The sequence below is a fragment of the Oncorhynchus clarkii genome, chromosome 16 (assembly GCF_045791955.1).
Source record: "Oncorhynchus clarkii lewisi isolate Uvic-CL-2024 chromosome 16, UVic_Ocla_1.0, whole genome shotgun sequence".
Lineage (NCBI taxonomy): Eukaryota > Metazoa > Chordata > Actinopteri > Salmoniformes > Salmonidae > Oncorhynchus > Oncorhynchus clarkii.
Window position 1 is genome coordinate 39459073 of NC_092162.1, and position 16758 is coordinate 39475830.

At 42.7% G+C, this 16758-nt stretch overlaps 1 protein-coding gene across 2 annotated transcripts in view; it reads left to right on the forward strand.

Annotated features, from left to right (window-relative positions):
- Positions 1-2851: 2851 nt before the first annotated feature.
- The window catches only part of LOC139368421 (extended synaptotagmin-1-like), a 35090-nt gene continuing 21183 nt past the window's right edge, over positions 2852-16758 (forward strand). The window contains exons 1-4 of one of the 2 annotated variants that reach the window (XM_071107289.1): positions 2852-3800; positions 5088-5129; positions 16072-16206; positions 16551-16624. In XM_071107289.1, coding sequence (XP_070963390.1) covers positions 3441-3800; positions 5088-5129; positions 16072-16206; positions 16551-16624 — 611 coding nt within the window. In that variant the 5' untranslated portion in view covers positions 2852-3440. The remainder of the gene's footprint in view (positions 3801-5087; positions 5130-16071; positions 16207-16550; positions 16625-16758) is intronic. The other variant, XM_071107290.1, reaches the window with a different exon arrangement.

The window sequence follows — 16758 nt, forward strand, 5'->3', positions numbered from 1 at the left end:
ATATCGCGCCGCGCACATTACCACAAGCAGCTTGCGGTTTAGGCCGCCAACAGTGGCTCGCTTGTGGGCGTGCTGGCAGCGTGACGAGTTCAGAATTGATGGAAACCCGAGTACGTAAGAAGCCTGCCAGTGAGATAGAATGTGAAGCCAACTGAAGCTGGTTAGCGTTAGAAAACCCTGAGTAGATCTAGCTAGTTTAGTAGGATACCACTCTCGTTATGTGGAGATGTGATACCCCTATACCAGTCTCGTCAATGAACTCTGCTCTCCAGAATGTGCGCCAATTCTTGTACATAAATTTTTTCATCGTGTGAATTGTTTGCCCGTATATTTTTTTTTAATCAATTCCCCATTACATATACAACCAGTAGGCCGAGTAAATGTACTTTTAATTCTCATCATTTGGTTAGATCAATTTCTGCTAATGCATGTATTACAGTCATTTACCTTTCTCAGAGTAGAAACTTTGTTTGCAGAGTTCATAACCTGCCACACTTGTGAGACATAAATTGTGGTTTATTTCATTACCATAATTTAGGAGTTCTGTCGAATTTTTGTTTTATTGTCTTTTGTTTGGAGTGCTCCATGTGATTAATGAGCATGTGCATGGTTTCTCTGTCCTGATAATGTTGAGGGAGGACATGGCCTGAGCACAAGCCAACATACTAAATTGATACAATGTTGTTCTTCACTAGCAATAGCTCAAGTCAAGACAGATAGGACGTGAGGTAGACAGGCTGAGTGGAGAGATGAATGCGATTGAAAGAACCTGAATTGTCATCAGGATATTTTCTACTGTTTTTATTTTGTTCGGCTTTAGGCCTTTATGTATTTTACTTAGTTGACAATGGAAGTTATAAGTCTACAGTGGCATTGAACTATGGGCTATCTCTGATTTCCATGTGCTTTAGCAGCCAATGGATCACAGTGTATCAATGTGTCCATATGGCATATGCTTTAGTTGAATTTAGGTAGGATAAATTGAAATAGTAGGATAAATTGCAAGCCTCCTCAAACTTGAAACTTTATTATAACACCCATACACAAAATTAGGACAAAACAGGAGGTCACGTGAAAAACAACGCCCCCCCCCCCCTGAACTGCTGCATGCATAGATCATCTGCTAACAGCTGCCACTTCACAGGGGCTGTGAGTTTGAGAAAAACCTATGACTGAAATTAAACTGTTCCACGAATATGCACATATAAGAATAATCACAACTGGCATTTGTATTAGAAATGGTAGGCTTTTGGTCTGGAATGAGAGTTTCATTCCAAATGGTACACTGTTCCCTTCACAGTGCACTATTGACCAGGACCTATAGGTCCCTAGTCAAAAGTAGTGCACTATATAGGGAATGGGGTGCCATTTGGGATGCATATTCAGAAAGGGAGACCTTAGCTGTGTTTAGTATGAAAAAAAAACAGTGTGTTAAGTTCAATTAAACGGAAATGGTGCCGTTCTGAACGACCAGTTGAAAAACAGGGAGGGACCGGGGAACGCTGTCGGCATGGCCGCTGCCCTTAAAATACATCACTCATCGCTTCAAGCCACGCCAACCAAACCGAGCAAATATACCTCAAAGTCTGTTGAAGAATGTTGAATGTTTTGGGGATACGTTTGCTCCATTTGGTAGGTGTGGCTTGAAGCCACGAGTGACCTTTTTAAAGGGCCGCGGTACATTTGGAACCTACCACCCAACTCAGTTTTATTTAAGAACACATTCTTATTTACAATAACGGCCTACCCTGGCCAAACCCTAACTCGGACAACGCTGGGCCAATTGTGCACTGTCCTTTGGGACTCCCAATCAAGGCCGGTTGTGATACAGCCTGGAATCTAACCAGGGTCTGTAGTGACGCCTCTAGCACTGAGATGCAGTGCCTTAGATCGCTGTGCCACTCGGGAGCCCCCTATTTAATGGGCCATGGGTGCTTGACAGCCATGTAGCTGTATTAATGTGAAAGGATGTATGTAGCAGGCTATAGTGGGCTAGCCTAGAGATGTGCCTCAAGCCTGTAAGGAGAGAAATCAAAATACAGTATTATTAGATACTCATGTCTGGCCTATAAACTGCGCTCTATCTAAATACTCTGACTGCTCTGCAGTGACACTAAGTGGAGCTATCACAGCAACAGGCATGCAACCATGACAACCGGTAGGCCTACATTAGTAGCTGGGTAGAAGTAGTTTCCCTGGATATGTCTCTTCTAAAGAAATTATAATTCTGTAGGGAAAAAAACATGTTATTGTACATTTATAGCCCATTCATGTAGACTATTATTGTATTGTTGCCAACGGCAGGCTATATTAATTTTTCTATGATTTTAGGCCTGTATAAAATGTAGGCCTTCATTTTGTTATAAACTTAATTAGGCCTACTTGAATTTTTTTAAAGTAAAACCTCAATTAGCCTAAGTCCAACCCAAAACCTCAAAAACGCTGGAACAAACACAAACAGGTTAAATACCCTGAAGGCAAAATGGTTTGATTTCTCTGATCTCTCTGGCACAGTGTTGTATTTACAGGATACCTGTTCCAATAGATGTCAGATACTTACTTACCTGTCACATGGTGGTGGTGTGTAAACAAGGCTTTGAAAATGAGTATCCTATTTTGTAGGACATTTTCTAGCTTGGGATGGCTGTCTTGAGGTTGAAATAAAAATGAAAAATAGAAAACATAAACGCATAGGCTATACGTGTTTCCCCTTTACAAATGCATGTTGGACTATTAACAATGGGATACTAAATTACTAACAAACTGGTAGCATGCCGATAAAAAAAACAGAACATTCAACAGCCTGCACTAGACTCCAAAACCCTAAGTGTGGACACGTGCACTCACCAGTGCGTAAATAGGCACATTATATCAGGCAGGCGTCAAGAGATAACGGTTTGCTTAAGCGGTTGCCGTCGTTGGTTGCTTTATCAAGAACGTCGTCTAGCCTACTATCACATTTATTCATAAGCAAATAGATTCTCAGTCTGTTGGAAAGCTAGCTATGCGGATTTTTTTGTTGTTGTGTGTGTGAAAACTGCAGCAGCGCAATAGCTTTTTTCTTGTAGGAGACGTCACTCATTGACTGGTTGGTGCGGGGGAGTCGGTGCGTTTCAACTATTCTCGGAACAAGTACATTTTAGGGTGACTTTTTACTCTATTGGATTTGAGGAGGGCTTTCACTTAGAAAACACGCCCTCTCAAGCCTAACAAATATTAGAATCCACTTGCCCGTCCGTGTCTGCTTGTCAGTGCATACACGAAGAGAGGGTTTTGGCTGTTTAGGCTACCGATTCAAGAGGTATTTTAGACGAACATTTTGTGTCCATAGAGTAAACCACTGTCAATGGTTTGCAGGCTTAACCTAATTCGGATTTCGTTTAATTAGTAATTCACCAACAAGAAGGCACTGAACGCTGAACTGCATAGGTAGCTGTTCCATGGAGAAGGATTTTGCGACGCCATCTAGGGATGCAGGGCCGAGCATGGCCACAGGCTCGGGGGCTGCAGATTCCGCCTTGCCGGAAGAGACGCAGCCACCCAAACCGCCCGGCCAACATGCGGTGTCCGTGTTGTGGTCCTTCGGAAAATGCCTGGCTACACTTTTGCCAGTTTACCTGGCAGGATACTTCGGGTTTAGTATCACCTTAGTTCTGTTCGGTCTGATGGTCTACATGGGATGGACACACAGTCGCAACGAGAAAGTGATGCGGCTGCGGTCAGCCATGCACGTATTGGAGAACGAGAGAGCATACGCCACTGCAAGGGCTTTTAGGAGTAAACGGGAATTACCCCCATGGGTAAGTGACAAACCTATATTGTATTGTGCATTCTCTATAGGCTCAGCCTGCTTCTGCAACTGCAGATTGCAGAACACATCTGCAGCCCACTATCTAGTCTGCAATCTGGTCATTTAAAGCCACAGTCTGCAATATAATATTTCCATTCATTTGAATGATTTATGATTTAGAATAATACTGAATGACTTAGAAATGCTTTACATTAACTCGTCATTAACTCGTCATAATCCAAAAAGCAAAGGCTCCCGTTGATTACACTGTCAAAATATGTCTACATCTGTAAACAAATGATCCAGAAACTGTCTGACACAGTTTGATCATGTTTATAAACATAACTGATGAGCAAACATGTCTCTCTCTCTGTCTCTGTCTCTTTCTCTCTCTCTCATACCTTTTTATCTGCTTCTACTATACTCTGTTCCTACCAACCCCCACCTCACCTTCTTCATTTTGTAGTCCATCCAACCATAGCTATATTTGGACATTCTTAATGTGCAGGGCCAGGGGTACGAGTCCAAACTCTAAAATGCCACAGTCACGGTGGAATTCAGAATGAACATTTAGTCCAACGAAGATGGCCACAGAGGCATGAGCGTATTTACATTTGGCACAGTTAGCCTCGTAGTGACTGTGAGTTACTCGCACTATGAGTCTCAGCATTTCAACAAGAGAGAGTTTCCATTCTGAGGTTTTGCCATGCCACCCTAATTTTAGGCGTTTTTCTGTGTGCACCCCCCACTTCCTGTTTCAGTTCCAAGGTTCCCTAGAACTTGAGGGTTGTGCTACGGCTCTCCTTTTAGATGCCATAAGCTTGATGACTCAGAGACATCAGTCAAGGGGAGGGGGAGACTAGCTGGACCATATCAGGAAAGAGAACTTTCTTTAGTCATGGGACTATTTCAACATTCTTTAACAACCCCTCCCACAGGACACTCACACTATACCACAATCTTTGTGGTTTGTGTCAACAGGATATCACAGGATATCGCTCTCTCTCACACACACACGTATACACACTTGATCATGATCAGTGTGATCTTGTGAAAGTCTTGTGACTGTGGTTTTGCTTTGGAGGAAAGGTTTAGGGTCGGTCTGTGGTTCGTTGTCTTTTGCAACATGGGCGATGGGCCAAAAAGACACACACGTCTTGATTTTACTGTCTCAAGTCAATCTTTAGCCATTTCACGAGCTCCACACTTTCCTACCCAGGTTACACTCTTCTGCTATATTGTTTAAAGGCAGTTCAAAGTTCAAATCTATACAATCACTTTCTCTCTTTCTCTGCAGGTCAACTTTCCGGACGTGGAGAAAGTTGAGTGGATGAACAAGGTATGTAGTGTACACACACACACGCACATACACACAGTCTTGTGGGGGCTAACCTTGTGGGGACACAATTCAGTCCCATTCAAAATCCTATTTTCCCTAACCCCTAAACCCTTACCCCAAGACACACACACACACACACACACACACACACACACACACACACACACACACACACACACACACACACACACACACACCACTAGTTTTTTTCAGGTCTTTTCGGGTAGTAAAAATGTATTCCCATTCAAAATCCTATTTTCCCTAACTCTTAACCTAACCCTAACCTTAACCCAAAACCCCTAATGCTAAACCTAAACCTAACTCCAAATCCTAACCCTAACTTTAATCCCAAACCCTAAACCTAACCCTTAAGCCTAAAATATATCTTTAACAAATTCAGGACATGAAAAAAAGTCCTGGCTTTTCAAAAATATGTATTGTTTTCTTACCTCGTCAGGACACTCTGGTCGTGATAATATAGGAAAACATGCACACACACACACACACACACACACACACACACACACACACACACACACACACACACACACACACACACACACACACACACACAGCCGTTGTGCTGGTGTGGCGATGGAGGAGCTTTGTTGTGCCTGTCCATCGTTGCCCTGGGTTGCGGTGTGTGTCTACATTCTGCCTCTGGCAGCGCTGCACTCCCTCCATTAGTACCCATCATCCTCTAGTAAGAGTCAGAGGGGAGTGTAAAGGTTCCCCCTGACAACACACACACACACACACACTAAACCCTCTGCAGCAGCCAGAGCAGCGAGCCTCGCTCCCATCTCCATCTCTGAGTGCCAGCAGCAGCTACAGCGAGGATGACGGTGATGTGATTATCAATAAACAAGGCTGCCCTTCTCACTGGGAGACATTAATGAAGTATCTGTGACAAAGCACGTATTGTAGGGAGTGATCTGCTCGGCTTATCGGTCACAAGCAACAACCAGGGCTGCTCCAGGCTAGCTGCCTGGCTGACACCCACCACGTGCTCTGACTGCGTCGGGGCTTCCTTCCCAGCCTCTTTCTCTGCCTGGCAGGCTGCAACTACAGACCCTGGCCTGGTTCCCCATCGCATTTCTTCAGGACAGGAGATAGGATGGCACAGCCAAAATGTTATTTAATTAGAATTTGACAATTTCTAAAACAACAGATAGGATGACACAGGCCAGAATGTCATTATGTCCTCGTTAGGAATTTTATTCATTTACGTGCAGTTACAGTTCACAATCCCTTGGCTTAAATCCTGGATTAATGAGGAGGATTTTCACCACACGATACCTCGTTGGTGAGGATAGTCTTTGAGCGCGTAGTCTCTCTTGACAGACTCTTAACATATTGAGTAGCTCAGTGCTCACTGCATTTGCTGGGTTCCGGGAGTAGTGAGCGAGCACACACCGTATCACTGAGATCATGGCTGTGCCCCAAATGGCACCCTATTCCCTATTTAGTGCACCACTTTTCACCAGGACCCGTAGGGAGCAGGGTGCCATTTGGGACGCTGCCCCAGACAAACAGACAGGGCCCGGGGGAAGGTCAGCGTCAAAGGGAATGGCTTGGCAAATGAGATGAGAAGTATTAGTGCCACTGCCTTGTAGGGCCAATCAGCAGTTGCTACATCAATCTTTGGGCCTTGTAAATCAAATCAATATATACCCTTTGATTCTTGAAGAATATACAGTGCCTTGCGAAAGTATTCGGCCCCCTGGAACTTTGCGACCTTTTGCCACATTTCAGGCTTCAAACATAAAGATATAAAACTGTATTTTTTTGTGAAGAATCAACAACAAGTGGGACACAATCATGAAGTGGAACGACATTTATTGGATATTTCAAACTTTTTTAACAAATCAAAAACTGAAAAATTGGGCGTGCAAAATTATTCAGCCCCTTTACTTTCAGTGCAGCAAACTCTCTCCAGAAGTTCAGTGAGGATCTCTGAATGATCCAATGTTGACCTAAATGACTAATGATGATAAATACAATCCACCTGTGTGTAATCAAGTCTCCGTATAAATGCACCTGCACTGTGATAGTCTCAGAGGTCCGTTAAAAGCGCAGAGAGCATCATGAAGAACAAGGAACACACCAGGCAGGTCCGAGATACTGTTGTGAAGAAGTTTAAAGCCGGATTTGGATACAAAAAGATTTCCCAAGCTTTAAACATCCCAAGGAGCACTGTGCAAGCGATAATATTGAAATGGAAGGAGTATCAGACCACTGCAAATCTACCAAGACCTGGCCGTCCCTCTAAACTTTCAGCTCATACAAGGAGAAGACTGATCAGAGATGCAGCCAAGAGGCCCATGATCATTCTGGATGAACTGCAGAGATCTACAGCTGAGGTGGGAGACTCTGTCCATAGGACAACAATCAGTCGTATATTGCACAAATCTGGCCTTTATGGAAGAGTGGCAAGAAGAAAGCCATTTCTTTTTTTTTCAATTTAAAGTTTTATTAAGTTTTCTTGTTTTTCATTCAACCAACAAAACACATTCCACATTCACAGATGTGACAGGCTTTAAAAAAAAAAATAACAAAAAAAATAAAAAAATAAAAAAATAATAATAATAATAATAATAATACTTTTGAAAAAATAAAAATACAATTAAAATGAATGATAAAGTCAAATAAAAGCATTTATTTTTCTTAATCTATATATTTTCCTTGGTACATATATATATATGTATGCATATATATATACGTATGTATGTACGTATGTATGTACGTATATATATATATATATATATATATATATATACGTACATACATACGTACATACATACGCACATATACATACACACACACACGCACACGTACTCAAAAACTAAATAAAAAAAATAAATAAATAAAAAAAAACACTTGCAGCAGCACTATCAAGGTTCTTATCAGCTATTTCAAGCATTCGCTGAGACGACGGGCCAATAATTCGTTTTTAGGTTTTACAGTACCTTACACAACATGTGTCTGCGCATTTCCCTAATCACCCCGTTCACTCTGTCCAGTTTGAAATATAGTTGAATAGTGGAGACCAGAGTCTATCAAACTTGGGCTGTCTCTTGTGGAGGTCATAAGTGAGCTTTTCAAGAGGAAGAAAGTCAACAATCTGGTCAATCCACATTTTAAATGTAGGGGGGGTATTAGAGGCCCACAATAGAAGAATACATTTCTTAGCAAAGTATGTAATAGTCATAAGCAAATTTTCTCTGTCAGGATCAAGGACAAAGTCCTGCTGGGCATTAAGAAGATAGATACACGGGGTCATATCAAACTGTACCTCTAGTATTTTCTGTGCAGCAGTATGTACAGATTGCCAGATTCTGGCAATCTCCCTACAGCTCCAAAATACATGCATATAGGTTCCGCTTTCAGAGGTACATCTTTTACAGTTAGGAGACATATCTGTTTTCATTCTATGGAGTCTCAAAGGAGTATAATAAAATTTGTACAAAAATTTGTAATTAGATTCTTTCATTTTTACACTGGTAGAGGAGCAGTATACCCTGTCGCAAACCTCCGCCCATAACTCATCACTGATAGTCAGACCAAGGTCCTTTTCCCAGATTATTTTCAAAGGAGTAAAGGAGGAGCTTCCTTTCTCAGAAAGGAGTCTATAGATGTATGATATTTTGCCTTTAATGGATTGTGCTGTGACAAGAAGGGTTTCAACTTCATTCAACTGAGTTCTAAACCTCCTATTGGAGGTAAATGAGGAAATTACATGTCTAATTTGAAGATATTTAAAAAAATGGGATCTTGGCACATCGAATTCACTGCAGAGCTCTTGAAAGGATTTCAGTGTAGTGGTTTTCTGATGAAATAGGTCTGAAAAGGTCCTGATTCCTAGAGTATGCCAAAGATTAAAGTTGGCATCCCTCAGGGCTTTTGGCAAGTCTGGGTTGCCTACTATAGGCGAGTGAGAACATATTTGGGAGGAAATGCCCAGGTATTTCTTACAGTCCCTCCACGCTAGTAGGGTGCTGTAAATCGCAAAGGTTTTGGCTATGTTGCCCACTTCACTAAAGTTATTAATGAATATAATTGAGCTTAAGGGCAATGAACCACAGGATTGGGCTTCTATCTGAATCCACGTTGACTCTTGTCTGTTTGTGATCCATGTTAGCATGTTGCGGATTTGGGCAGACCAGTAGTACAGTTGAAGGGAGGGAAGGGCAAGACCCCCTTTAGATTCAGGTTTTGATAAAGTGGAAAACTTGATCCTAGGTTTTTTATTGCCCCATATAAATTTGGTGATGCTTTGGTTAGTTGTTTTGAAGAAGGAAACTGGGAGATAGCATGGGAGCATCTGAAATAAGTAGTTTAGTCTAGGGAGGACGTTCATACGGATTACATTAATTCTTCCTACTAAGCTAATTGGGAGGGAGATCCAGGTTTGTAGATCGTTCTTGATTCGATCCAGGAGTGGAAGATACTTTTCCTTAAAAAGGCTATTCAGATCTGGTGTTATGAAGATCCCGAGGTATTGAAACCCCTGTGTTTTCCATGGGAAAGGACAAAGTGTCTTCATAGAGCTGGTGAGTGTAATATTGAGAGGGCAGACAGTGGATTTGTTAAAATTGATCTTATAACCTGAAAACTTGCCATACTGAGCAATTGTGTCTAAAATGAGAGGGAGGGATTTCTCAGGGTTGGATATGTAGAGCAAGACATCATCCGCGTAAAGCGAAATCTTGTGCTGCAGGCCACCTGTAGAAACACCCATAATACTTGGATTGCTCCTTATCAGCTCTGCCAGAGGCTCCGCCCCCAACAAGTAGAGCAGCGGGGACAGCGAGCACCCTTGTCTTGTGCCCCGTTCCAGAGGGAATCTGTCAGAGTTCAGTCCATTAGTAGTCACCATGGCATTTGGATGAGAGTATAGTGATTTGATCCATTTAATAAAATTTGGGCCCATATTGAACTTTTCTAAGACTGAAAACAGAAAGCTCCACTCCATCCTGTCAAACGCCTTCTCAGCATCCAGTGAAGCCAGCAGGACAGGGGTCTTTTGTGCGTTTACTTGATCAATAATATCAAAAAGACGGCGAATGTTATCAGAAGAGTATCTGTCTCTAATAAATCCAGTTTGGTCCGCTTTTATTATTTTGGGAAGAAGAGTGTTTAGTCTTTTGGCGAGCAATTTGGTAATTATTTTATAGTCGAAATCCAACAAGCTTATGGGCCGGAAGGACGAGCAGGATAGGGGGTCCTTGTCCTTTTTTAGCAACACTGTAATGCGAGCTGTGTGCATTGAGTCTGGGAGAACTCAGTTTTTTCAAAAATCCTCCAGCATTGGCATGAAGATAGGGCTGAGCTGGGGCCAAAAAGCTTTGTAGAACTCTCTGGGGAATCCATCTGGGCCTGGGGACTTATTAGGTGGCATGGAGGTAATTGCCTCCAGGATCTCCTCAGGAGTGAAGGGGGAGTTGAGATCTTCCTGGTCGGTCTCTGATAGTTTAGGTAGCGAGATTCCCTCTAGGAAAGAGTGGAGTTCTGCCTCCGTGTGTTTTTTCTCAGAGGTATATAGTTTGCAGTAAAAATCATGAAAAGTTAAATTGATCTTTTTTGGGTCATATGTGACCTCGTCCTCTGCTGTTCGGATAGCCATGATTGTACGCTCTGACTGCTCCTTTTTTAATTGGTAAGCAAGCAATCTACTGGGCCTATTGCTATACTCATGGTATTTCTGTTTAGTAAAGAAAACTTTTTTTTTTATCTCCCGAGTGTAGTCCAAATTCAGTTTGGCTTTGGCTGCTTTAAGATGACTCCAGGAAGTGCTGTCTAGGGATTGTTTATGTATTTTTTCACAGCATTCCAGCTCCCTCTCAAGATCTAGCCTGTGTGCTTCCATTGCTTTTTTCTTAGAGGAAGCATATGCAATTAGATGACCTCTTAGTGTGGCTTTAGCAGCGTCCCACATTGTGGCCGGAGAAACAGGAGAGTCTTTGCTGTCTTTGTGTGTAGTTGTCTATCCATGTAGTTACCAATGTATGGAACTCGTCATTTAATAGCATGGAGGTGTTGAATTTCCAGCTCTGTCTCACTCTTTGGATGTTTTTGCAGAGGTCAAAGCAGAGGTGGACAAAGGCGTGATCTGAAAGTGCTATGGGTCCGATTGTACATGTGGCTGAATTTATGAAACTCTTTGGGATAAAAATGTAATCTATACGGGAGTAGGTGTTATGGACATTAGAGTAGTATGTATAGTCCATAGATGAGCTATTATTCTCTCTCCAGATATCTATCAGTCCCAGTTTAGTAAGAGAGTTCAACATCTTTGCAGATCTAGGATTTGTGGTGGGGACTTGAGATGATTTGTCTAGGGTTGGGTTAAGGGTACAATTAAAATCTCCAGCCACCACGCCAAAGGAGACACAATGCTCATTGAACAGGGTTATGATTTTTGACATGAAGGCAGGAGTATCTGTGTTAGGGGCGTATATGTTTAATATAGTAATTGGTTGACCATATAGTGACCCAGTTATCAAAATAAATCTCCCCTCCGGATCAGATATGTTTTAGTCAATTATGAATGGAACATTTTTATGGATAAGTATGGCTGTGCCTCTACTGTTTGATTTGAAAGATGAGAAATACCTGTCCCACCCAAGCTCTGCGGAGTTTGGCATGTTCAGCATCACAGAGGTGTGTCTCTTGTAATAGCGCAATGTCTGCTTTTTCCTTTTTTAGAGCACATAGTATCTTTTTTCGTTTTATTGCATGTCCTAGACCATGGCAGTTCCATGTCAATAGATTTAAGGTACTAGTCATCGTCATCGAGCAGTAATCGAACTTTAGTGCAAGTCATCGCTGGGTAAAAGTGGATAGTAATTACAGCTGCGTTCACATAAAAGGAAAATAAATGGTGTACATAAAATAATAATCTCTGAACACCCCAGCCGAGTTCCCAAACAACTCGACACATCCCGTTGGATCTATTACCCCCCCGCTCAGTCTCAATTCTGTGTTCCGAATAAAACAAAAACCGGGAACAGTTAGCAACGCACGACGTCTCCCTCTCCCCACCAAAGAAATGCCTCATCCTCTCCACCCCGCATTGAGTAAATAGCACAGTTGCCCTCGTCCAGACCACAGTAAAAGAGGGGAGAAAAATAAAAATCAATAGCCCAGCCTACATATACCTCCCCCAAGGGACATAGGGAACCCCAGGTAATAATAGCAACAACAACAAAAAACAGGGAAATAAAAGTAGGCTGAAACATTAGTAGGCCTAGGTTAGGCTATACAGCCCATCCCTCTCAGTTAAAGGACAATAAATATAAATTGGACGGCTATAATGACATTTAGGGGGTGGATCTCTGGATATCGGCTATATGTCGTCTTACCTCCTTTAGTAATGGCATTAATCGCATTTAGTCATTGGTCTGTTTCTCATTGGCCAGGATTGTCTTTCAAAAAACGCTTTGCCTCTTCGGGAGTTTTGAAGTGTCGCAAGGCTCCTTGGTGAAGAATCCTGAGCTCGTTTGGGTATTTGAATCCCCTGAAGATGCCTCGGTCAATTGAGTATTTCTTCACTTCGTCAAATTCTCGGCGCTTTCGGCGTATTCCAGCTGACAGGTCCTGGTGTAAAGCGAGTTTGGTGTTTCCCACTGTGATGGTGTTGTTTTTCGCCGCCAGTAGGACTCGTTCCTTGTCGGTGAATCTCAGGAAACGTATGGTGATTGGGCGCGCTGGTTGTCCGGCTGCTGGTGGGGGCCTCAGTGCTCGGTGAGCTCTCTCGAGTTCTATGGGCCTGTCGGTGGGCAGGTGGAGCCACTCGGGAAGTTTGTCTTGCAGGTAGCGGATCAGTGGCATGTTTCCCTCTTCTTTTTCGCCCAGATTGAATAGAACACAATTATTCCTTCGCCCCCTGTTTTCCAGGTCCTCTGTTTTCTCTTCCAGATGCTCGATTTTCTTTTTAGCATATGCTATTGTTTCCATGGCATCTGTCAATAAGTTTTCCATGGATAGGATTCGCCCCTCTGCCTCGTCCAGGCGCCCCGCGTTTATGGTTATCTTGTTGTTGATGTCAGGCAAAGCGTTTTCCAGGATTGTCACCTTGCCCCCTATCGCACTGAGCTGAGAGTTAATGGCATCTAATTTGGTGTTTAGTTCTGTACGTTGGGATCTCAACTCAGAAAGGATGTCTTCGACAGAGTGCGAGGTTGGCATTCGTTGTGCCTCGTGGGGGAGCGGGTTCTCTTGCTCCTGGCTAATGGCGCTAGTTTTTTCTGAAGCTAGCTTCTTCTTGGAGGCTTTTTCCGTCGCTAATACTCGAGTCCGGGTAAAAATGTCACATGTAGTGTCGCCTTTTGTAGCCGCCATGACTTTTTCTTACTAAAGCTAAATGAGTGTGAACTTGGAGTGGAGGTAAGATTAGGAATTGGAAACTACTTGTGCGGAGCTCTTAGTTCATGCGGCCATCTCGTTCAAGGGTCACGTGATCCCCGAAAGCCATTTCTTAAAGATATCCATAAAAAGTGTTGTTTAAAGTTTGCCACAAGCCACCTGGGAGACACACCAAACATGTGGAAGAAGGTGCTCTGGTCAGATGAAACCAAAATTGAACTTTTTGGCAACAATGCAAAACGTTATGTTTGGCGTAAAAGCAACACAGCTGAACACACCATCCCCACTGTCAAACATGGTGGTGGCAGCATCATGGTTTGGTCCTGCTTTTCTTCAGCAGGGACAGCGAAGATGGTTAAAATTGATGGGAAGATGGATGGAGCCAAATACAGGACCATTCTGGAAGAAAACCTCATGGAGTCTGCAAAAGACCTGAGACTGGGACGGAGATTTGTCTTCCAACAAGACAATGATCCAAAACATAAAGCAAAATCTACAATGGAATGGTTCAAAAATAAACATATCCAGGTGTTAGAATGGCCAAGTCAAAGTCCAGACCTGAATCCAATCGAGAATCTGTGGAAAGAACTGAAAACTGCTGTTCACAAATGCTCTCCATCCAACCTCACTGAGCTCGAGCTGTTTTGCAAGGACGAATGGGAAAAAATTTCAGTCTCTCGATGTGCAAAACTGATAGAGACATACCCCAAGCGACTTACAGCTGTAATCGCAGCAAAAGGTGGCGCTACAAAGTATTAACTTAAGGGGGCTGAATAATTTTGCACGTCCAATTTTTCAGTTTTTGATTTGTTAAAAAAGTTTGAAATATCCAATAAATGTCGTTCCACTTCATGAATGTGTCCCACTTGTTGTTGATTCTTCACAAAAAAATACAGTTTTATATCTTTATGTTTGAAGCCTGAAATGTGGCAAAAGGTCGCAAAGTTCAAGGGGGCCGAATACTTTCGCAAGGCACTGTAACTTCGAAATGCCTCGTGAGCTTAGCTCAACTGTCGTACCCCACCAGAACCCAAAATATTAGCTTGTAAATGTAAACAAACACTATATAGCCTGAAAACCTGGTTAAAACCATACATTTGATTTCATAGATGGGGTGGTCCTTGCATCCATAGCTACGTTTATGGATTTGAGAGTGGTTACATTTCTCCAGCCCCATCCCTCAGCTGTTTACCGAAACAGGGGCGGGGTCAGAGCTTTGTTATTCTTTCCACTGCTGATTGCCGCTTTAAATCTCACACACTGATTCAGAAATTAGCACCTTTTCAAAGTGACGCCAAGCTTTAGATCTCAGATGGATCTTTCCATGAATTTGCGGTGTAAACAACTGCATGGCAGTATGATTTAAACAATATGACCAACAAGTGGTGACTTGCACAGTGGAACCATACAAAAGTGAACCATCAAATGTATAGTTGATTATTTAATTTTTTATTTCACCTTTTATTTAACCAGGTAGGCTAGTTGAGAACAAGTTGTCATTTACAACCTGGCCAAGATCAAAGCCAAGCAGTGTGACACAAACAGTGGGCTAAATCAGGGTCACGCAGTGTTTCTTGGTAGTCTTAAACACATCTACTTTGAAACAAAAGTATACATCACACACATGGTGATGGGCTTAAGAAAAGAAGACACCTGTACCATGTCAGATATTGAGTGGAAATGTATTACATTTTGAGTTTGCATCCCAATATTACACCTTATAAACATCACAGAAGACTGAATTTGTTTTACTGTTTGACACAGAAACACCACATTTTTGTCAGATAAAAAAACTTTTTATTTTTATTTTTGTTTATTAATGATGAAATGATGAAAAATATGAATATACTTCCACCCATGAGGTCACTAGGTCATTTGACTGCAGGGCATCGGCTTTTGTGTTTCCGTCATGTGAATAGCCTCTCGACCAGATGTGTGGTTGTCGTTTCCTGTAGTGTAAGTGGAGATGTGATACAGGGGAGGGGACATCTTGCTCTAAGGTTGTGAAATCTTTCACTATCAGGTCCTCTTTCTGCGTTTGCAGATGCTGTCAATTACAAGGGACGTGTTCAGGACATGTCCTTTTTGGTTGGCCAGTAGAGTTAATCAGTTGTTACGGAACCTACTATCTGTGACTTCAAATGTGATTCTACAACGTAAATATGAATGAGATATGGCATAGCATATGTTGACCTAATGAGCTTTGGCAAGCAAGCTAATGCAGATCGTTTATTCTCGATACATTTTACAATTCAACATTCAGTGAAATCGCCTGCGAGCACTGCAGTCCTTGAAAAATGACAAAGGTGTCCTTGAAGCGTGGGCAATCGATGATGAAGGAAGATCAAAGGAAGATCTCATGTATATTTATTAGGTTGTAAACACACAGTGAGAAGCATGACTACATCCCCCTTCCACCCTCTCACTATCTCCCTCTCACTATCTCTCCTCTCTCTCTCTCTCTCTCTCTCTCTCTCTCTCTCTCTCTCTCTCTCTCTCTCTCTCTCTCTCTCTCTCTCTCTCTCTCTCTCTCTCTCTCTCTCTCTCTCTCTCTCTCTCTCTCTCTCTCCTGTAGATTCTGCAGCAGGCGTGGCCGTTCGTGGGCCAGTATCTGGAGAAGTTACTGGTCGAAACCATTGCTCCAGTCATACGTGCATCCAACACCCACCTACAGACCCTCAGCTTCACCAAAGTCAACCTAGGGGACAAGGTACAAGAGCCCCGGCCTGCATATAACACAGTGTCACTACTGTATAGTAGGCCCCCAGAGCCAAGTCATTTATAGAGATGTACATATGTGGCTCTGGTATACCCTGTCATTATACAAAGGAAGATGGACAGGTTCATTCGGACACTAATGACCATCCAGAACACTTCCACACAAACAAATCACTTCTTATTAGCACCAGACTTCCTCCCCAATAGCCTGCAGATGAGGTTACCTTATACAGGTTACCTTACCTTATGCATCTTGCAGTAAACACAATCTATATTGTGGACTTTCTATGCTCATGATAACACAATATGATGTGTGTGTTTTTTTTGTTGTCGCAGGCCCTGAAGGTTGTGGGAGTGAAGGCTCACACGGAGCACGACAAGCGGCAGGTCTTACTGGATCTGTACATTAGGTACGCAGCCGCCGCCGCACGTGTGGCTGCCCTCACCATCCTCTGTGATGAAGAGCACGTCCATTGTCTATAGCAGCAGCAGAAGCTTGACACTTACATCATTTCCCTGTTCTCCCCCCTGACTCCTCCCCTCT